This window comes from Ambystoma mexicanum, chromosome 1q (assembly GCF_040938575.1).
Source record: "Ambystoma mexicanum isolate Mex_15411 chromosome 1q, UKY_AmexF1_1, whole genome shotgun sequence".
Lineage (NCBI taxonomy): Eukaryota > Metazoa > Chordata > Amphibia > Caudata > Ambystomatidae > Ambystoma > Ambystoma mexicanum.
This window is the reverse complement of record NC_090922.1, coordinates 19,914,498-19,934,509: the sequence shown is the minus strand read 5'-3', so window position 1 is coordinate 19,934,509 and position 20,012 is coordinate 19,914,498. Positions and strand designations below refer to the sequence as shown.

Below are 20,012 nucleotides of genomic sequence, written 5' to 3'. Positions count from 1 at the left end.
AGGAGATGATAGCAAGGATGCTGTGTGGGAAGTTGAGGTAGAGGAGTATCCCTCTTATTAGTCGCTGGTGGTAGAAGCATTTTTCGCTATTGCGTTCACTTGTGGTTCTAGAGATGATCACAGTTACTGTACCTTTTCAGTGTGGTTTCATGATAGTGGTCCAGAGCAGTTTGTAATCAGATGGGTTATCATGTATATGAATCCAGTTGCTAGAATCAGTATAAAGGGCTTGGGTTCCCTATTCACTTGGGTAATACACACCATTTCAACCACTCCCTGTTAGTTTTCGCTGTGATAAATGAGCTGCTGGTGTGTGTGTACTTAGGTTTGCGGTTGGAGGGGAGAGCTAACCTTCCACGGACCACCACCTGTGAATTCTTTGTAAGAGGATGGCATATTAGAACATATGTCCAAGCCTGATACACTATTTTCAGGTGCTGGAGTTAACTGCAGTTTGTAGGCTGGTATACGGCTTAGGAAATAGATAAAGTCAACCCTATTTCCTTTACTGGCACACCTGCAGAGTTAGAGGTTGCCCATCTTCGTATTGTGGCGAAACAGAAGGAGGACGTGGAGTCTGAGGACATTTGTAACATGTTTTTATTAAAGAAAAAAAGAATGCCCATCTTTACCAACCACTATGATTCTCTTCCTATTTTACCAACTAAGGTGCTTGCGAGTGGCCAGTTCACCGTCCAAAACTAACCTGACCCTACTACTTTTATAACCAACTAAGGTTAGGAGAAGGACTCCCTTCTCCTGTAGGTTGTGCTTCTGCACTTGTTCTTGGCTAATATGCAAATAGTCTCTTGTGATCCTTTGTGCTATTTATTGTACGTCGCTTACGGGATTGATAGTCTATCGCTTTATTATTGGTTGCTTGGTTCTTGTCTGAATCCTTCTCTTTTCAATAGAATTCTGATGTAGTCTCTTTTCGTGGACGATGGATAATTATATAGTTGTGATTCAGCTTTTCCAAGGAGTTCTTTGTATACAGTCAATCCTAGAGACCCCTTGGATCTTTAGTGTACAATGATCTCTCTCCATGGTATTCCAATTTGTGCTTCTTAGACCCAGGTTTTTTTTCCTCTTTTCCCAAAGTAGCAATGTTCCTGTTTTATTTTTCTACCCCTGTGTAGGTGCTATGCTTCTCTTTATCACGTTAAGACAGTTTATATTGACCAATGGGCTTTTTACAGTCTCATCATTTGTACTGGGACAAGTATTTCCGATTCTATAACTAGTCCCTTTTTGCGTCCCAGCGTTCCAGTTTTCCCCTTTACCTTCAGTGTCGATGCGGATGGGGGGACATTTGCGTTGCGCCATTAGGAATAAGGGACCTTCTTTCTTTTCATTTGTTCTCCTTAACATCCACTTCCGACATCTTTCCTTCTCCTTCCTGGTCTCTCAATGTTACACGCGCTCGGCCCATCACTCAGTTTGTCGGTGCAGTAGTATCAGCGTAGTTGAGCAGACAGCCTGTCCACAGTCACACCACTACCAAGCTCTTCGTTCCAGTCTTCACAGATTCTGCGGCCTGCGTTGGCTCAGTCTCCCTCAGACGTTCTCCATACAGGGACCTTCCCTGCTTGTTTCTCTCTCGCTCTGCCTTGGCCTCCTGTTTAAAGAGATAGGCGCTTTTTGTGTTTGGTAATGGTATGATATGGCATTCATAGAGCGCCTGTACACAAGTGTATCTAGGCATGACAAGACAACGGGGGGGACAGAGGAAGGACAAAACAACAATCTTACTAGGCCTTGTGTCATTCAGATCGCGCAAGTGCAGGGATGTGGAAGCAGAGAAGTGCCAAAGGGGGTGAAGGGATGGAGAAGTGCAGATAATCAAAAGTGTAGCCAACTGTGGCTCTCAAGTGCAGTGAGAGGGGACTGTCGGGTTACAGATACAGACCATGAATGCCAGGGGAGCAAAGAGGCAGTGTGAGGTGCAAGTAGACATGCAGGCACCTTGGCCCAAGTTCAGAGTGGCCAGGTGACCAGTGCGTGGACCAGACAAGTGTGTGTACAAGTCAATGTTTTCTTGTTCAAGTTATGGAACTTGTAATGATTTGGGAGAGTCAGATAATTCCATATAGGCAATCATATGGAGCTCTTTAAAATCTGCAAGGAGCTGGCCAACCCTGCTGCAGTATCCACCCCTCCTCTCGCCTCTCAGGCTCTTTGCAATGACCTTGCCTCTCACTTCATCTCTAAAACCAAGGACATCCTGCCCACACTCTCCTCCTCTCCCCTCCCCTCTCTACTTGTCGGCCCGCCCTCAGTTACCCCCGCTCCCTTTTTCTTGGCCTTTCCTCTTTTCTCCCCTGATGAGGTCGCTAGACAAGTCCGATCTATGAAAGCCTCATCAAAACAGGTCTATGCCTGTTCCTCTAAAACCATTAAGGACCACATACCCTCACTCCGGCCCGTGACGATTTCTGCAACCTCTCCTTTGCCTCTGGATCTTTCCCCTCCCCTCTGAAGCACTTGCTTGCGCATCCTCTCCCCAAGAAACCCACAGCTGATCCTTCTTGTCAGGCTAACTATCACCCAATTTCCATTGCTCCCTTTCTGGATAAGCTCCTGGAAAAGCTTGCCATCTCTCATCTTAACCTTCATTCTGACTCTGTTGGCTCTCTCCATGACCACCAATCCGGCTTCAGAGCTGCCAGAAGTACGGAAACTGCTCTCCTGAACATCCGTGAAGACCTGCTCTCCAACCTTGACTCTAACATTCCTCTGTCCTCATCCTACTTGATCTCTCCTCTGCTTTCGACACGGACAATCTTATCACCCTGCTCAATCGTCTCTGTGACAACTTGGGTATCACTGATCAGGCTCTGGCCAGGATGACCACTTCTCTCCGATCGACCCTCCCAGGTACAACTTCGGTCCTTCCTATTTTCTGTCTCCCTCTCTACCTGTGGTGTTCCCCAGGGGTCTAACCTCGCGTCCTGGCTTTTCAACCAATACCTGGCATCTCTCGCCTACTGCATTTCTATTTTATGCTCAAATTTCCAGTGCTATGCTGACAACACCCAACTCATTTTCAGGCTTCCTTCAGCCACCTCCTCTCCTTCCCTCATCTCCGACTGTCTAATCACCATTCAAAAATGGTGTGCTGCCAATGATCTTTGTTTAAATGCCAACAAGACAGAGATCCTCCTCATTGGTACACCCTCTACATCCTTTCCCCTCACTCTATGGCCGGCCTCCCTTGGCCCCCTCCTGCCCCTACCTTGAAGCTAAGAACCTCGGGTCATCTTTGATTCCACACTTTACTTCTCTGCACACATCTCTGACGTCTCTAAAAAGTCAAACTTCTTACTGCACCTCCTTAAAGGTACTCTTCCTTTCCTCTCCTTACCTCAGAAGCTCACTGTCTCCCAAGCTCCGATTCTCTCTAGGTTGGACTACTGTAACAGCTTCTTTCTTAATCTACCTGCCTCCACTCTCCACCCTTTACAACTAATCCAGAACAGGACTGAGACTGATCCTTGCCTCAAGCCCTGGGATCGATCTCTCCAGCTCTAAAATCCCTTCATTGGCTCCCAGTGGATGCAAGGATTAAATGTAAAACCCCTTGCATTGTCCACAAGGCTTTCTGGAGCCTGGGGCCAAAATACCTTCAACTATCCCTCCGTAAATACCTCCCCTCTCGAGCCCTTCGCTCCTCTAACTCCCTCAGGGTCCGTTTTTTCAAAGAAACGAGCTGGGGGTAGATCTCTGTCTTCAGCTGGAGCCTCCCTTTGGAACTGCCTCCCTGCCACCTTGAAACGTGAGTAGAACCACATACAGTTCCGGAAGCTCCTCAAGACCTTCCTTTTCAACTCTGCCTTTGCCCCTCTTCTCCCCTGCTGATCTGCTTTCTCTCTTGGCACGGTTGCACCTGGCCACCCCCTGTCCTATGGGCCCAGGTACCTGCTCACCCTGCCACCCTACTGCACTGCTTCCTGGCCACCCCTTGTACTGGGGCCTGTATCTGTACCCATAGAGCCCCCCCCATTCTTTTTCTGCACTTATCGGATACACCCTATCTGAATAACCTTGCACTTTGCCACTCACAGGATGTACTATCACGGGCGAAGGGCAGAACCTGTGTGACCTGTGGAATTCCCCCCGCCCCCAACAACCACCAACCACATCACCTGAGCTTGTCCTAAATTTTCTGGTGTGCATAAGCCACATAATATCAAAGGGTTCTTTCAGGGTCAACTCAAACCCCAAACTTTATGGCTCAGACAGGTTTATTTTTCAAAGAAAACTGACCACTGTTTAAAGTAGGGTCTAAACCGGTTAGAGCAACTTAAAGAAGACAATGGGGTGCAATTCTAGATTGCTTCAGGATCGTAGTTTTGTCAATCTGCTCCCCTTTGGCTCTGCCAGTTGGTGGACAAATCAAGTTACTCACAGTCTTTGTGGTTTTACGTTCTGCAACACTACATGGGAAAAGCTTTTATTTGTATTACTTGATTGCCACCTTTATTTAGATTTCATAATCATGGCTATATAAATTATATGGAAGTAACATTAACTGCATGTAAAATTGCAGTTCCCTGTGAACACATGTACTCAGCCTCCCATTAACATATTGAGCAATCTTGTATCCACCCATTACATGCTGCAATATTCTGATTCACTGCTGTACTGTACAGCTCCTTCAAAAGAAATTGTGTTTAGTTAACATTTCTAAAGCTCCCTGCAAACTAAATTTGGTAGATGGTTTCCACAACGGACACACCCCAAAATAGAAATGACTCATGAAAGCTCATAGCATGGGGAAATGTCCTCCAAAATATTGTCTTTTTTGAATGCCAGCGTGGTAGTTTTCACTTTTCATTAATGGAATAGTGTCTACACAAAACAATCAGTTACTGCATGACATTATTCCCTCATCAGTCCAGAATTCCTTACCAGGTGATGAGGGCAGAACTTTTTAAGGACTCCGTTGTTTTCATTTTCATCAATTTTCCGCTGGTCATAAATCCTTAAGAAAGAAAGCAAAGGGTTGAGGAAAGGGAACATACATCCTTTCTTCTTGCGATGCACTGCAGTCATTTTTGCACCTACATTTGGCAGCAGCACAGCATGACACAACCGGTTTGTTTTAACGTCATCTGTTTATCTTGTTCTTTTTACACTTTGAATAACCATGTTCTCCATGCCTCCCCACATGATTTAATTACAAATGAAAGTATAAATTCAATGAAAGTCAGAACAGCAGAATGATTTACATTAATGACCCTGCAATTCATTTAATTTCTAGCACTATGGAAACAGTAACTGTGCCATCCTTCATCCAACTTCTCCCACTAACACAGCAAGTCTAAAGAAAATGGGCAACACTATAATAGGTAAGCTTATGGTACTCTCAAAAATAACCCTTAAATTGACCGACTCAGACAAACAGGAAGAGTTGGCAGTTGCAGAACCCATCCAGCCAGAAACTACGATAAATCATTTACTGAACCACTCTGATCAAATTCAAGTTACAGTACACTAGACTTTTTTCTAGTATGCCAACTACCGTAGTCCTCATTCATTTTTTAGCCTCAAGGAATAACAGTTTTAAAACTCACTGCAAAGAGTCACTGAAGATCAACCAATCATTATCTCCCTGTTAACAGAGGCTATCGATGCATCGTTAATCTTACTTGCCTGTTACAGGGAAAAGATCCGACAGTCATCCCAGATATTTCTTTGGTCTCTCATAAGTAAACAGAAAGCAGTTTGTAAACTGGTATGGGGGTAGTCAGAATATTCTGCATGTTCAGTGCTGTGAGGAAAAAGTTACCTGTCTAACACCCCTCCACTATTCGTACAGAGAATTACAGGTTTCGATTTTGACTATTCCCAGATAGTATGAAAAGCCTCAGAATACAAAAATAAACACACAAGTGTAAATGCTTAGCAGCAAAACGGTTTTGAAAACTCATCATTTGGTCAATGTACCTTATATTCAATGAGTAGATGTCCCCCAATGCCCACCTTCTGAAGTCACCTTTATAAGGACAATGGCGTATGCCCAAATCCAAATCTCTCACACTTACGAGTGTTGCAGTGAAGAGTGACTGCCTTTTCCAGAGTTATCTGACAGCACAACCTGACAAAGGATATAACCAATCTGGTGATGCCTTGCTTTGAAGAGTTCAACCCTTTGCTGGAGATTCATTTGTGCCAGTGTTTGGCAGGGCCCCACACCAGACCCCATTTCTACATGCTAGCACACATTTGGGGAGAATGGATTTCATAAAAAACTCTTTCTCAAGGAAACAAATGTGATTTCTTTTTCAGGACAGAAGAGGGTACAGAAACCTGACATTTCTTTCCACCCTGCCTTATATCTTGCTCTTTAATTTACCTGCTATGCGCTCCACAAGGTGGGTTGATTGCCCAGACTGTAGTACATATCAGGCTACATGTTCATGCCAGCAACAGTACATCCAATGTCATGGCAGTAATGGAGTCGGACTAGGCACAAGATGGCTTAGTGCGGCACCAGAACAGTTTAGAGTTCACTATGCAAAAGTCAATGACTTGACATGAAGCAAAGGAGCTTAAGGTAAGTTGTGAGAATGTGTGTACCTCACAAGCTGTAATTTTACATTACAGGGATGTGCTGGGGCTTCTGAGATTGCACAAGTATGATTGCCAGTTGGATCAAACTGCGATATTCTCTAAGAGCAGCACACACTACAGTGCTTTTGACTTTCGCCAGAGGGGAACGTGCCTCTAATCGGAGGAAAACGTCCAGCTCCTGCGTTGACCCAGGTTAGTCACAACCTGCAAAGAGCTACAACGAAACCCTCCCAGTGACCTGTTTCGATCACATCAGGAAACAATTTAGGGAAAACAAATATTTCATTGGTTGTGTATTGGTTTACTCCAATTCGAAAATGTCTGAAAACGGGGGGGGGCGCTGTTGCGCTGAATAGAGATGGCAGCCTGAGTGCCGAGCTCCGGACTGGGGAACACTAAAAACTAAAAAAAGAACCTCATTCACGCAGCAGATCCTCCTCTACTTGCAGTGGCCACAGAGGGAACTCCTCCACCACATCCTCCCCGACTCTCGAGACGGGGGACCCCCGGGGAGCGGAGAAACGACCGAGGCTGGACTTGGCACTGTGCGCACTTGTCTTCCCCCGTGCGGCGACTCCAGCAGCCACGGCCCCCTTCATCCACTACACAACGTGGCGCAGCTGGCCTTCGTGGAGGAGGGGCGCCCCGGCTGTGGGAGCGCGCCAAGCGGCCATATTTAAACTACGGACACTGCGCTCTCCGGTACTGGCCCAATCGAGAGACTGGGAGTTGCGGCACATATCGATCTGAGGTCCGCCCCGCTGGGCAGAAGTGGAGTCCGGACGCCGCCAATCCCCTGACTTCGTGGTCTGAGGTGCTGGGAGGAGCACGGGGTTACCGTTGAGCCCGCTCCGGTGCGCTGGGTACTTGACCCCTCCCAGCTGCCCCCCTCCTTGGATACGCACTGAACAGGGACACCGACACAGTAAGAGCCCCGGGGGAGGGGTGGGGCCCCCGGCGGGTTGCGCCTATACTTCGGCGCTGCAGGCCCTGTTGGCCGCGGGGGCTCCCTCGTCTCCCCCCCCCAGCCGGAGGAGCGGCTGATGATTGTTCACAGGTCCGAACCAGAGGCACCGAGAGACATCCTCGACTCCAGCGCTCAGCTGGAGGTGACGCCCGCGCCTCGAGGACTGGCCTCTAAATAAGTTGTAAGGAGTCCACCCCCCCACCCCCCGCAGACACACATAAGCACTTGGGTCCAGCCTCACCGGGCAACTCTGCACAAGACACCCCCCACCTTGCGCAGCCCATCACAATCCTAACATTGGTAATACAGTGACTGCAGCTTGGGGCCAACCCAGAGGACAGGCCTCTCATACCACCGACACCCAGGCGACGTGTGGCTGACTCCCGGACACTGCCTAAGACAGGCAAATTCATAACTAAACCCCCTCTAACGGCTCCCCCCCACTACTACCGCCTCAGCAATGCACTAATGGAACTGGGAACCCCAGAACTGTGGTGCATATACAGAAGATCGAAAGGGGAATACAATCTTGCTGGGACAACTTTATTAACCTCAAACAGCATGCAGATACTTTAATCATTCCACAGGGCCCCATCCACTCGCGTGGTCCAGCATTGACTTCCGGTACCCATCCTGCACACATCGAGCCCCCTGGGCTGCCACTTCCGGTGAGCGGGCTACTCACTACTCACCCTTCCGAGTGGTCCCGGTCGTCACCCCCATGGACGCAGATCAGCTGAACCTGTAAAACTCATCTGGAGTACGCCCGAGGGGGGCTAGAGCTGGGAAACAACTGTCATTGGAAACTGTGACAAGCCTCGGAGGGGGCCGATACCATCCTTAAGCAGCAACATCCGGCACAGCTTGGCCAACAATCCGCATTAACAGTTGTCCAGATAGCCCGCAAAAATCGCCACAACTTCACTTCAAGATCGCTGATCACTCACGCTTGCCTAAGCCCCTTGGAACCCTACTCCGCGGACACCAAATAGTCCACAGGGCTCCATCTACTAGCATGGTCCAGCATTGACCAACGGCACCCATCCTGCACATGTCAGGGCCCTTGAGCTACCACTGCCGGTGAGCGGGCCACTTGCTACTCACCTTCTGAGTGGTCCCAGTCGCCACTCCCAGAGACGCAGATCAGCTGAACCTGTAAAGCTATCATCTGGAGGACGCCCGTGGGGGGCTAGAGCTAAGAAACAACTGTCATTGGACACTGTGACCAGCCTCGGAGGGGGTCGATACCATCTTTAAGAAGCAAAATCCGGCACAGCATAGCCAACAATCCGCATTAACAGTTGTCCGGATACCCCCCCATGCAACAACCGTCACATTACTCAAGATCACCGTTCACTCACTCTTGCCTATATCCCTTGGAACCCTAATCTGCGGACACCATGACTAAGGGAGCTGGTGCAGGGAAAAAACAGAGCTCACTAGACATGTTTGCCAAAACGCCAGCTAGACCGGCGGTCGAAACCCTAGAGGAGGCTCCCACCACTTCGGGCCCACCGGCCCCGGACGACTCGCAGAAGATGCTGGAATATATCCGCGAGGGGTTCACCACATTGCACACCAAACTAGACTATATGAATGGCACCATCTCCTCCATAAAAGCCCATATCGAGAAGACTGATGGCCATGTGGCTTAGATTGAAACAAGAGTGGGGGCCACCGAAGATGACTTGGGTTCCCTCCGAGCTGAGATATCCACACTCTCCAGTCGAGTGCTAGCAGTGGAAAGGAAGAAGGACGATCTTGAATCTCGCTCAAGGCGTAATAATCTACGTATAATCGGAATACCGGAAGACAATATCAAAGAGCCCATGGAGGACTACGTGGAATGCATTCTTCTAACACTCTTGGATACGCCCAAACTCTCCCCCCAGTTGGCAGGTGAAAGAGCCCAGTGTTCCCTGGCTGCGAAGCCCAGACCGGGCGCACCTCCACGTCCCATCATAGCTAGAATCTTAAATTTTCGAAACCGCAATGCCCTTCTGAGGGCGGCCAGGACCAACGGGGAGCTACTTCTTGGGGTGGCAAGGATCCATCTGTACTCGGATTTTTCAGTTGCTGTGCAACAGGAGCGCAAAACCTTCATGGCAGTGAAAAAGAGACTCCGAGACTTGGGAGTTAAATACTCCATGCTATTTCCTGAAAAACTAAGAATTGAACACTCTAATCAAACATTCTTTTTCACGATCCCGGAAGAGGCTACAAAATCTATTGATGAAACATTTCCTGGTCGATTCCTCATCACTCTGGTGACTTGGTATTTTGTTCTGCTGTCTCTAACCAAGCCCCTATTGTTTATAGGCTCATGTTTGCTCCGAGCCTGGTTGAGACTATTCTTCACAAGAATGTATTAGTAGTCGGCTTAGTTCCATCTTGTGCAGATGATCCTTGATTCACGTGGTCCTCATGGGTCACGCTGGTTTACTGTGTTTTGAAGTACCAATATCCTTATGACCCCCAGTCCAAGGCAGCACCGCCAGGCCAGCTCTCAGGCCCCCAGGTGTTGATGCCGTTAATCTGGTTGTTGTGGTTATGCTGGGATATCATTCCTCTGTTTGGGGGAGGGCTGTGGGTGGTGGGAGGGGGCAAGGGGAGTTATGTTAAAAAAGGCTTGACAATCACAAGGGATACCACACATGTTGCGATATCGGGGTGCGGTTATACCTGCAAAGTACTGAGTCCACCCTGTTCGGGTCGGATTTGGCCGCCACCGCACTACAGATTAAATTTCAACCAACATCTCCATACAAATGTCAGATAAGAATCTAACGTTCATCATCTGGAATGTGAGGGGTCTGGGTAACCATAAAAAGATGAGACAAATACAGCTGTATGCGGAACGCCATGGCGTTAATATTCTATGCTTACAGGAGATCCACGCACGCTCTGAATAAGTTGAGAAATTTGCTAAACAATGGGGACCCCAGAGATATTACACCAACTATTCCACCCAGAGCCGTGGTGTCCTGACTAATTCACAAAAGTCTGAAGTTTAAGTGCGCCCACTCGCAGGTGGACCCACAGGGCAGGTATGTACTAAACCTAGGCACACTACAAAACCAAGAGGTGGCCATATTAAACATCTATGGCCCAAACATCGATGACCCTGACTTTTATCTACACCTAGACTCTGTATTAGAAGGGTTCCCCCTTATCCCCATCCTATGGGGGGGAAGATTTCAATACCATATTGGATGTCAACCTCAACAGATCGGGCTCCAGACCCCGCAGGCTCTCCAGAGCAGCCCACTCCATTCTAATAACGCTCCCCCACTTATCGATTGCAGATGATAGGCGCCTCATGTACCCAGACTCATGCGCATACTCCTACCACTCCTCTGTACATGACTCCCACTCTAGAATAGACAGGTGGATTATATCAGATATTTTGATTTGATCCCTATCGCACCTCTCAATTCTCCCCCGCACTCTCTCCGACCACTCGCCAGTGGTCATCGCCCTGAACTGGGGCCTAGACTATGACAATCCCAGGCGGTGGAAAATTAGTTCTCATTCCCTACTTGAGCTAGTCTTTAGCTCTGAACTGGAATCCTCTATTGAGGAATTCTTTGAAATGAATACTAACTCTGTGTCCTCACAAGCCACTCTCTGGGAATCCTTCAAGGCATATTGTCAGAGGTGTCGCCATTTCCAAGGGAATTGGAATCCTGAAATAATTCTGAAATAAATCCGCACTGACATTGCGAGAACCGAGTCGACCCTCTCCGCTCTCGAGACTCAATATGCCCAGGTTAATTCCCCTGCGACCCTAGCGCTATTGGGCTAGAGCTGGACAGATTCTGTAGTCTGGCCGGGCGTGAGGTTACATTTCTAGACGGCCCCCATCTTGTAAGGAAGTATGGTGAGGGAGAGCAGCTGGGCAGTATGCTGGCCAGACTGATATGCCGAGAATTCGGAGCCCCCAATATACCTGCAATAGAGAGACCCGATGGAACACTGGCTACGTCACCACAAGACATTAATTTGGAATTCCTTACATTTTATAGCTCCCTATACTCAAAAATATACTCAAAAACAGACAGTGTCCAGATATCAGAGATCGACTCCAATTTAGATAGCCTCCCTCTCTCTTCCCTCTCCACTGACGCCAGTGTCTCCCTTGAGCGGCCGTTCACTCCCAAAGAACTCTCAGAGGCCATAGACTGGCATCAGGCAAAGCCCCGGCCCAGATTTCCTCCCCATAGAACTCTATAAACGATTTAAACCCCTTCTGGTCCCACACCTATTGGCTCTATGGGAGGAGGCTTGTGAAAACGGCATACTCCTCTCCCCGCCACGCTCCGGGAAGCGATAACGGTGCTGCTGAAACCTGGCAAGCTAACCCACCCAATGCGGCTCGTACCGTCCCTTCTCAATTAATTGTGATCTTAAAATCTATGCCAAACTACTAGCCATGCGCCTGGCCTAACTGATCCCCCACATCATCCACCCGGACCAAGCGGGATTTGTCCCAGGCGGCTCCACATCCCTTAATCTTAGACACCTATTCAATGTGATCAGTAGGATTGGCCCGAAAGTACAGGCAGTGGCGGCCTCCCTAGATATGCAGAAAGCTTTGGACTCTAGAGAAATGCAAATTTGGTCCCAACTTTCGAGCCTGGGTTAAACTAGTCTACACAAGCCCATCAGCCAGGGTCCGCACAGAGGACAGGTACTCTTCCCCCCCCTTCCAAATAGCCAGAGAAACGTGACAGGGCTGCCCCTTCTCCCTGCTAATATTTGCTATAGCCATGGAACCATTTGCAGACATGATGCGCCAATCGCATGCCCACAGAGGTCTGCGGGCCAGTCCGATATAGTCTCCCTATACGCTGACGATGCCCTCCTGTATATTCGATCTCCAGATGCTAACCTTGCCCCAATCCTAGAGGACGTGGTTCGCTTCGGGCACATATCCGGACTCAAGGTGAACTGCCTGAAGTCTGTCTTGTTCCCGCTCACCGAATGCACACAACCCCCATCAGACCAAATGGGGTTCACATGGGCCCAATCCAAGTTCACTTACCTTGGGGTGGTGTTTTCCCGATGCACTGAGATGCTACATGAGGACAACTATCTAAACTATCTCACAAACCTAGCCACTAAAACTACAAGCTGGACCAATCTCCCGATCTCCTTAGCAGGCCGAATAGGTATACTTAAAATGGTGGTTTTACCCCAGCTCCTTTATCGCTTCATAAATCTTCCCATATGGCCAGGGGATGACTTCTTCCAGACGTCACGCGGCACAATCAATACCTTTCTGTGGCACTCCGGGGCAGTTCCACTCAAATTAACAACATTAACCACCCCTATGGAGTGCGGAGGCTTCAGCGTGCTGGTCTTCCTTAGATACTGGTTGGTTGCACAATCCCAACTCATGTTCCACTGGTTCAACACCACGGACCCCCCCACATGTTCGGCTGGAGAAACTGATGGTCAGCGACCGCAAAATTTGTTCCCTCATTCTCAAACCCACCCAGGCGGACCCTGATTCAGCAGATCCAGTAGCTACCACATCTCTAGCCCTCACTAAACTTTGGAAACTGTTCGACACACCCCACCCCTTTCACGGGGACCTTCCGCTCTGGAATTTCCTTCCGGAGGTCCCGCGCGTCCCACAATCTATTGTATCCCGATGGGCCGACGCGGGCTTCATGGCACTGCGAGATGTTTATGTACAGGGCAACTTCCTTGAATGGTCAGATCTTCCTTCTTCCCTCAAACGGAAACCATCGGCTTGGTTGCAGTACTCCTCTCTCCGGAAGAATCCCAAAACTAAATATCCCAATTTCCCTACGATACCACCTGATGAGCCCATAATAGCTGAGCTATGCTCCTTCGATTCTTCGAGGGGAAAGGTGTCTAGGCTCTATACTCTACTACAGACCAGAGCTGCCCCCTCATTCAACAAGCTGAGACACCGGTGGAAGGAGGATCTGGGGGGAGGATTTAACAGATGCTCGCTGGTCCCGGATGTGTGCACGCACCCATAATGTATCCTTCAATTCCGGTTTTAAATTAATACAATTCAAGGTGTTGCACAGATATCATCATACTCCGAGCAGGATGCACCATATGTTCAGTGATCTCCCCCCAACTGCCCCAGAGGTGGCTCTGAACAGGCGACATACATTCATATGATCTGGTCTTGTTCCCACCTATCACAATTTTGGTCAGAAATATGTTCGACACTGCCTAGTATGCTGGACCATACTATAGACCCCTCTCAAACTGGGGCGAGACTCTAGGAAACCTGCTGGGCTCTGCATGCTGTTAGCTGTATTCTGATGATCTGGCTCCAACCTAGAGCACCCACTTATACACAATGGCTCGGAGCAGTCACTTGGGCATCAGACACTGAGGAGTCCTGGGGCGCAATACAGCATCCGCGCTCGAAACCAAGGGATATATGGTGGAAATTTCACAGTTACATGTCCTCTGTGAACTCGGACACTGAATCCTTCATCCCCATCCCACCCCCCTGACAATGCCCAATGTGCAGGACTCATTAACCTTCCTCTGTGATGCCACCCGGTCCCTGACCAACCAGCTTAAATGTATGTGATGTATGGATGTATGTGCATCCCTTGCTGTTGTGGTATGTTGTCAAGTCAAATAAAGAAAGATTTAAAAAAAAAAGAAAATGGCTGAAAACGTATCAGAAAAATGGCAGTGCAATTCACTTTTAATATTACATGGGTGATTTCTAAAGGTTGGTATTTAACCATCCTAAAGATGGTATTTAACTTTAATTGATTATCATATGTGTAGGTACGCCCCGACACTGTAAAACTATTATAGAGCTGTTTCCCACCCGTGCCGAAATGTAATGAGTGTAGATGTGTGGTTATTTTTTAAATACCAAAACTGAATTTCCCACAGAATGTAAAACTCTGGGGTATCAAACCGATAACCTCATTTCAAATTTAGCATGCGTGTCCGAGCCAGAAGTCCCACATGCTGATTTGTCATGTGCAGTTGCATTTCATATGCGTTTTAATTGGTCAGTGAAGTGATCAATTTCTGCTCCAGTTTCTGCTTCCTGTTCAGCACCATCCCAGGAACGGGTGATATGTGAAACTGCACGGTCAGGGTGCAGAACAGAATAATGTTTCGAGTGAGCGCGTCCCATGCGCCTTTGCAGCCTACATGCTGACCAGAGGGTTCGGTTCTGCTCCCATGTCTAGCCCAACATGCAGAATTGGTCTTTCAGAATAAGGCCAGTCTGTCTACAACGCTTTTCAGCCCCATTTATGTTCTCCTCACCAGAGTATGTCGAAGGAGGGAATGCACTACAGAGATGTATTTTGCTCAACAACTCAAGGTAAAGGGGAGATGTAAAAACAACAGGGGAAATTGGAGCACGAAAACAAACGTGAAAAACTGAACAACGTGCTGTTCTATTTATCCATTGCTTTCAATCAAGAGGTTTTCAGCACCAGAAGGCTGACAAAAACAGACGCATTCTTTTGACGGAGCAAATAAAACTCACATAAGTCAACCTGATCTTTTATAACTTGGAAGGCCACGTTCAAATAAATACAGACCTGGTCCTTGTTCCCAGATTATGTAGATGGATAGATACATCGAGTACCTTTGGGATGACGGGTGACATCTTTGGGAAGGTTATACACTTCAGTATCCCAAGAGCATCATCTCTGGTTCTGCAGTGTGCGGTTTTTTTCATTTCATTTTTTTTTATTGAACACAACCTGTCAGTTACATTCAAAACTAAAATAGAAGTTAAAGTGTAGTCAAAAAGTGTAATAACCTCGAAATCAGAGTCACTTAACAGATGCCATACGCTTAAGCTACTTCATGGTGCAATTTGTTTATCTGGGCAGTTCACCTCATGCCAGTTTAGCACATGTCATGCTGTATACCACGTTCCTTTTTATTTCTCTAAAATGTATACTCCGAGGTAAAATTGAGCTCCAAGTGCATTGAAATGCACAACTGACTCAATTTTGCAGGACATTTCTTTGGGTGGACCCCTCCCCCAAATAACTGTCTTTCTGTGTTTCACTGTTCATTAAGTGCAAATGGTTTTGCTCGGTTTACTTCACAAGATGTTTTTTAATGCACAATTTTGTTTGATTTACATTTAATGCACCTCTACTTGCCTTTAAGCTAGTGAGAGTGGCAATGAATACAGTAGTAGGGGGCACTAGCTGAGCTGCAACAGTAGGAAGTACCGATGGCAGCTCATACGAAAAGGTTTGGGCCCCTTGGTTTTTACTCATTCACAAAGAAAGCACTGCCTTTGACCAAGGCACCAAAGTCTTCTGCCAAAGAGGATTTCGAAAGATTGTAGATTTGGCTTTTGTTTAGATTAATGTAAAATTCAGTCGATAATTTAGCAATACATTTAGGAAGAGATCACCAAACTCATTTCTATCACATGTTTAGAAATGGGTTAATGCATGAATAAGACCTTAACTCATTTACCCTATGGTTGAAATAACCACTACAAAGGCAATCTTCAAAAAACATGCATAATACTAGTGCGACAGCTCCAACAGGTATGATATTAATCTATAAACAATTGCACGAATCTCCTAAACAGGTGCAGATTACCTTACAGGAGAATACCTTCTAAATATCTGCTTGGGAAAGCAGAGTCTGGATCTCCGGAAAAGCCATGCTATCAATGGTAAAGGATGCAACACTAAGTACTTGACATGCGTACCTCACTAAAACGATTGAAAAAACAGACAGGAGCCATCATTATCTTGGTCCATGTAGACGGTGGCAAACTGCTAAATAAGCATGCAATCAGTGATGACATTTTAGAAATGCATAAGAAAAGACGATATTTTAAAAAAAATGTTTCCCAAGGTTGATGAAACCTTGAAGAAAAGCATGGGCATTTTCTTTTGTTGCCATTTCAAGGTGGTTAACCATCTTCACCACAGCACTATAAAACATGCTGATCCCACTCGACGTATTACATAGCTTAGGGCATATACCATGATCCTTAATGTGGACAAGTGTGGGGGGAAAATGTGCCGTCTCATGTTTCACTGCCAGAGTAGTTGAGTTACCAGAAATAAATAAAATAAAAAAAAAAAAAGGTTTGACCATAGCAGGCGGTTACTTGTGCTACTTCAAATGTTTGACAGTCAGCCACTTTCCTCATATTTCTTCTATAATTAGTGTACTAAACTGTCCTCAACCTATTCAGTGCAAAACACGCACCTCATGGGCCAAGAGTGCAGGAACAAAAATAAAAATAATGGCCTGGGGAGGGTCTTAGGAATTGGTGCAAACATGGGAGCATGCACTAGTGTACATCAAGAAATAAACTGCAGAATGTTCATTTAGAGATCAAAAATCAACTTTAAATTGGCTCCATCACAGATGTTCCCGGTGTGCAACTCACAAACATGGAGAATGTGCTCCTGGGTGACCATCTTGAATCGATCCTTTTGGAGGAGCTTGATGAGCAACCACAAGTATATGATGGGTCTGTGGGTCTGGACTCTTGGATACCAGAAGGTAATAAAAATACCAGACTTTCGCTACTGGGTCCTTTTAATAATAGCTGAGCTGCTGCAAAGCAGGAGCTGTTCCAGGGGCAGCAAAGGCAAGAAGGGGGATGTTTGAGAGAATTTTTACAAGCAAGGCATCCAGAATCTTTCGTAGAAAATCAGTAGGACCCAACTTCCGGAAGTACTCTGCCATGCTCTCTTGTGGAGTCGAATCATGTACACTCACAGAAGACTTGTGATCGGCAAAGGAAAGAATGAAAGTGGCTTTTAGGCTGCCGCACTGCAACATACCAAGGCATTAACCTTTGGCTTAGGACTGCCTTAGCCCCTTAAAGAACAGAAAATCCACTTTCCCTGCTGCTGTGTTTGGCACTGTTGCAAAAACCTCTGGCCATTACGAGGAAAAGAGTAGGACCTGTCCCAGAGGAGAAGGAATCAAAAGATGCCAGCAGACCTAAAGATTTGGCAGTCATTTCTACAGACTAACCCACCTTAGTGCCAAAGAGGTCCATGCCAAACAGCAGAATATACAATATCTTATTTTGTACACATGTCCAATCCAGTTTGCAAAAGGTGCCTTGCTACAAGGTGCCTTGCTACATCCTTCCCATCTTGTCTAAGATTTTTAAAAGCACAGTTATCGGTCGGATGAGGGTTCTGTAAGGAAGGCATGGTATTAAAGCAAGACAGACCAGTGATCACAGTTCAAGGGTGTTTATTAAATTGTAAAGTGGGTTAGATAAACGCCTAATCTAAACCCAAATCTAAGATGGGAGCAAGCTACGACCATCAAATCATACAAATACAGTCCTAGTGGAGTCTAGTCAAATAAAAGGGCCTATACTAAGAAATCGTATTGGCAATCCTTACCGCTATGCTACACAAGAGTGTGGGATAATATTCACAAGAAAAGAGTGTTCACAAAATAATACGTCAGGATGTTATGGCAGGGGTCACCCTTACCCACGTTTTCTTGCATGGGACCAGGCACTCCTGGGCTTCTCTGGCACGACCTTACAGTTCCTTTTTTCAATATCAGGACCTTCTGTGTACAAGTCTCTTTGCAATGTTTCTTGCTGCAGAGAGCCTGATATACCAAAAACAACAAAGCAATACGTTCCTTCAGTCAATCTTCACATTGGGTGAATACCATTCATCCTTGGATTCCCCTCAGCCGGGCTCCAATCCTTTCCCCAGATGACAGCCTCCCTCAGTCGGGCTCAGACCAACCACTCACTGTGGAAATCCCTCAGTCAGGTTCATACTTGTCGTCACAATGTAGTTTACTTCGCTTCTTCACAGAGTAGGATTAATTTCCTTTTGCTTTGCCTTTGGCGTCCCTCAGTCAGGTTCACTAGCCCTTTCAATTAAGTTACTTGGAATATTCAGAAGTCTCAATGTCTTTTTAAACAATCTCACAATGTACAGTTTTGGTCCCCCTCGTCCGGGTCAGACCTTCCAAAGCACTTGTCAATTTTAAACAGACTTCCGAAGGGTGATCACATTTCGCTGGGTCACCGTTTGCCTATGGCAAGTGCGGGTTTTACAAAAAAACAGTTTGCACAGCTTTCCCCTTAGGTCGGGCGCAAACACCTATTTCACAATTCTCTCAGTCGGATTCACTTTTTCACAATCACCAAATCTTCAGCAATGTGTCAAGGACTTTCGATTGTACAAGGGGTTTGGCTTGACCCTTGTATGACTACCGTGCCACCTCACGCCAGCCTTCCCTAGGGCCTCTTGGTCCTTGTTCTTCAATAACTTTGTATTATCACATTCACTTTATTCAGAAGATGGGTACCAGCTAGAGGCCTTCCGATGAGCGCCCATATGGCGACGGACTACACTATCCCTGGTAGCAAAGTTGTCCACAACAAAAGACCTCTGTCTATTTATCTTCTTAATGTTGCCACTGCAACCTTGAGCTTAACACAGTCTGGTCCCCTATCAGGTTCTTCCGACTCACCGGCTGTGCTGAACTCACTGGCGTTTCTTTTTCCGCTGGAGTCGAGGACGGTACCATGATGGCAACCGCGTCTCCCCACCCTGGTTATCAGTGCGGGAGGGTTCCATGTACCGCTGACATCCGTCACACCATTCACCAACTGTGATTCCCGGTCTCTTGGTTTCTTCGTCGGAGGCTTCGCGGGCCTGAGTCGGCAAGGGCAACTCCCTCCTTGACGTCCTTTCAGGTCTCGCAGTCTTTGTCCTCCATTTGAACTGCTGTCCTGGAATAGCTGCTTCCTCATGCATTTGGCCTTGCTCAGAGTGTGCTCTCGCCTTTTATCCCTATGGCGAAGGGAAAGGGCAGTCACGTGTGTGTAGTTGTCGGCAATTGCTTGACTCTGCAAGACCCTTGTGTTGGGACAGGTCAGATAAACGGCACTGGTCTTCGTGTGTTGTCGCTCACTGTGTGAGAAAGTGTTTGTGTTGGAAAACGGGGGTGGTAGATTTTCTACATATCATATTTGGCAGGATGGGAAAAAGGTGTCAAAAGGAAGGGAATACCATGTCTCATCCTTCGGTGTCCCACTTCCACTCCACGAAGACCACTCATCCAGGTGATCCTCCCTCACTGGTCCACCGCCAGGAACTGGATCCAATAGCGATGGCTGTGTCCTGGCCACCTGGATGATAGATCCCTGGCGACTAGCAAGTGAGACACCTTCAGGTTTCTCATAGTTCCATGCCATATTAGAGTGCATGGGTGTGGCATGCCAAGGTGCAAGAGACTATCAAAGTTCTCAGGCTAAACTGCCTGAAGCAGACAGCCTACATCTCCAGGATCAAAAATCTTTGACTCCCTAAGGGAGGAGTAATGAACACAGTGGACAAGAATAAGCTGTATCAGCCAGAATTACCAGGCTCTCAGGTGAAGGGTAAGATCTTGGGAAGAAACGACTGTGCACTGTGCTTTTGCGCACATCTTTCCCGATGCTTGGAATGGACTACAACCT

The 20,012-nt window shown here is 47.1% G+C and overlaps 1 protein-coding gene across 4 annotated transcripts in view; it reads right to left on the bottom strand.

The window, feature by feature from the left end:
- The window catches only part of DCAF8 (DDB1 and CUL4 associated factor 8), a 1,562,653-nt gene that overhangs the window by 748,483 nt on the left and 794,158 nt on the right, over window positions 1-20,012 (bottom strand). For all 4 annotated transcript variants that reach the window (XM_069635433.1, XM_069635432.1, XM_069635430.1 and 1 more), the window contains exon 7: window positions 4,912-4,984. In XM_069635433.1, the coding sequence (XP_069491534.1) occupies window positions 4,912-4,984 (73 nt within the window). The remainder of the gene's footprint in view (window positions 1-4,911; window positions 4,985-20,012) is intronic.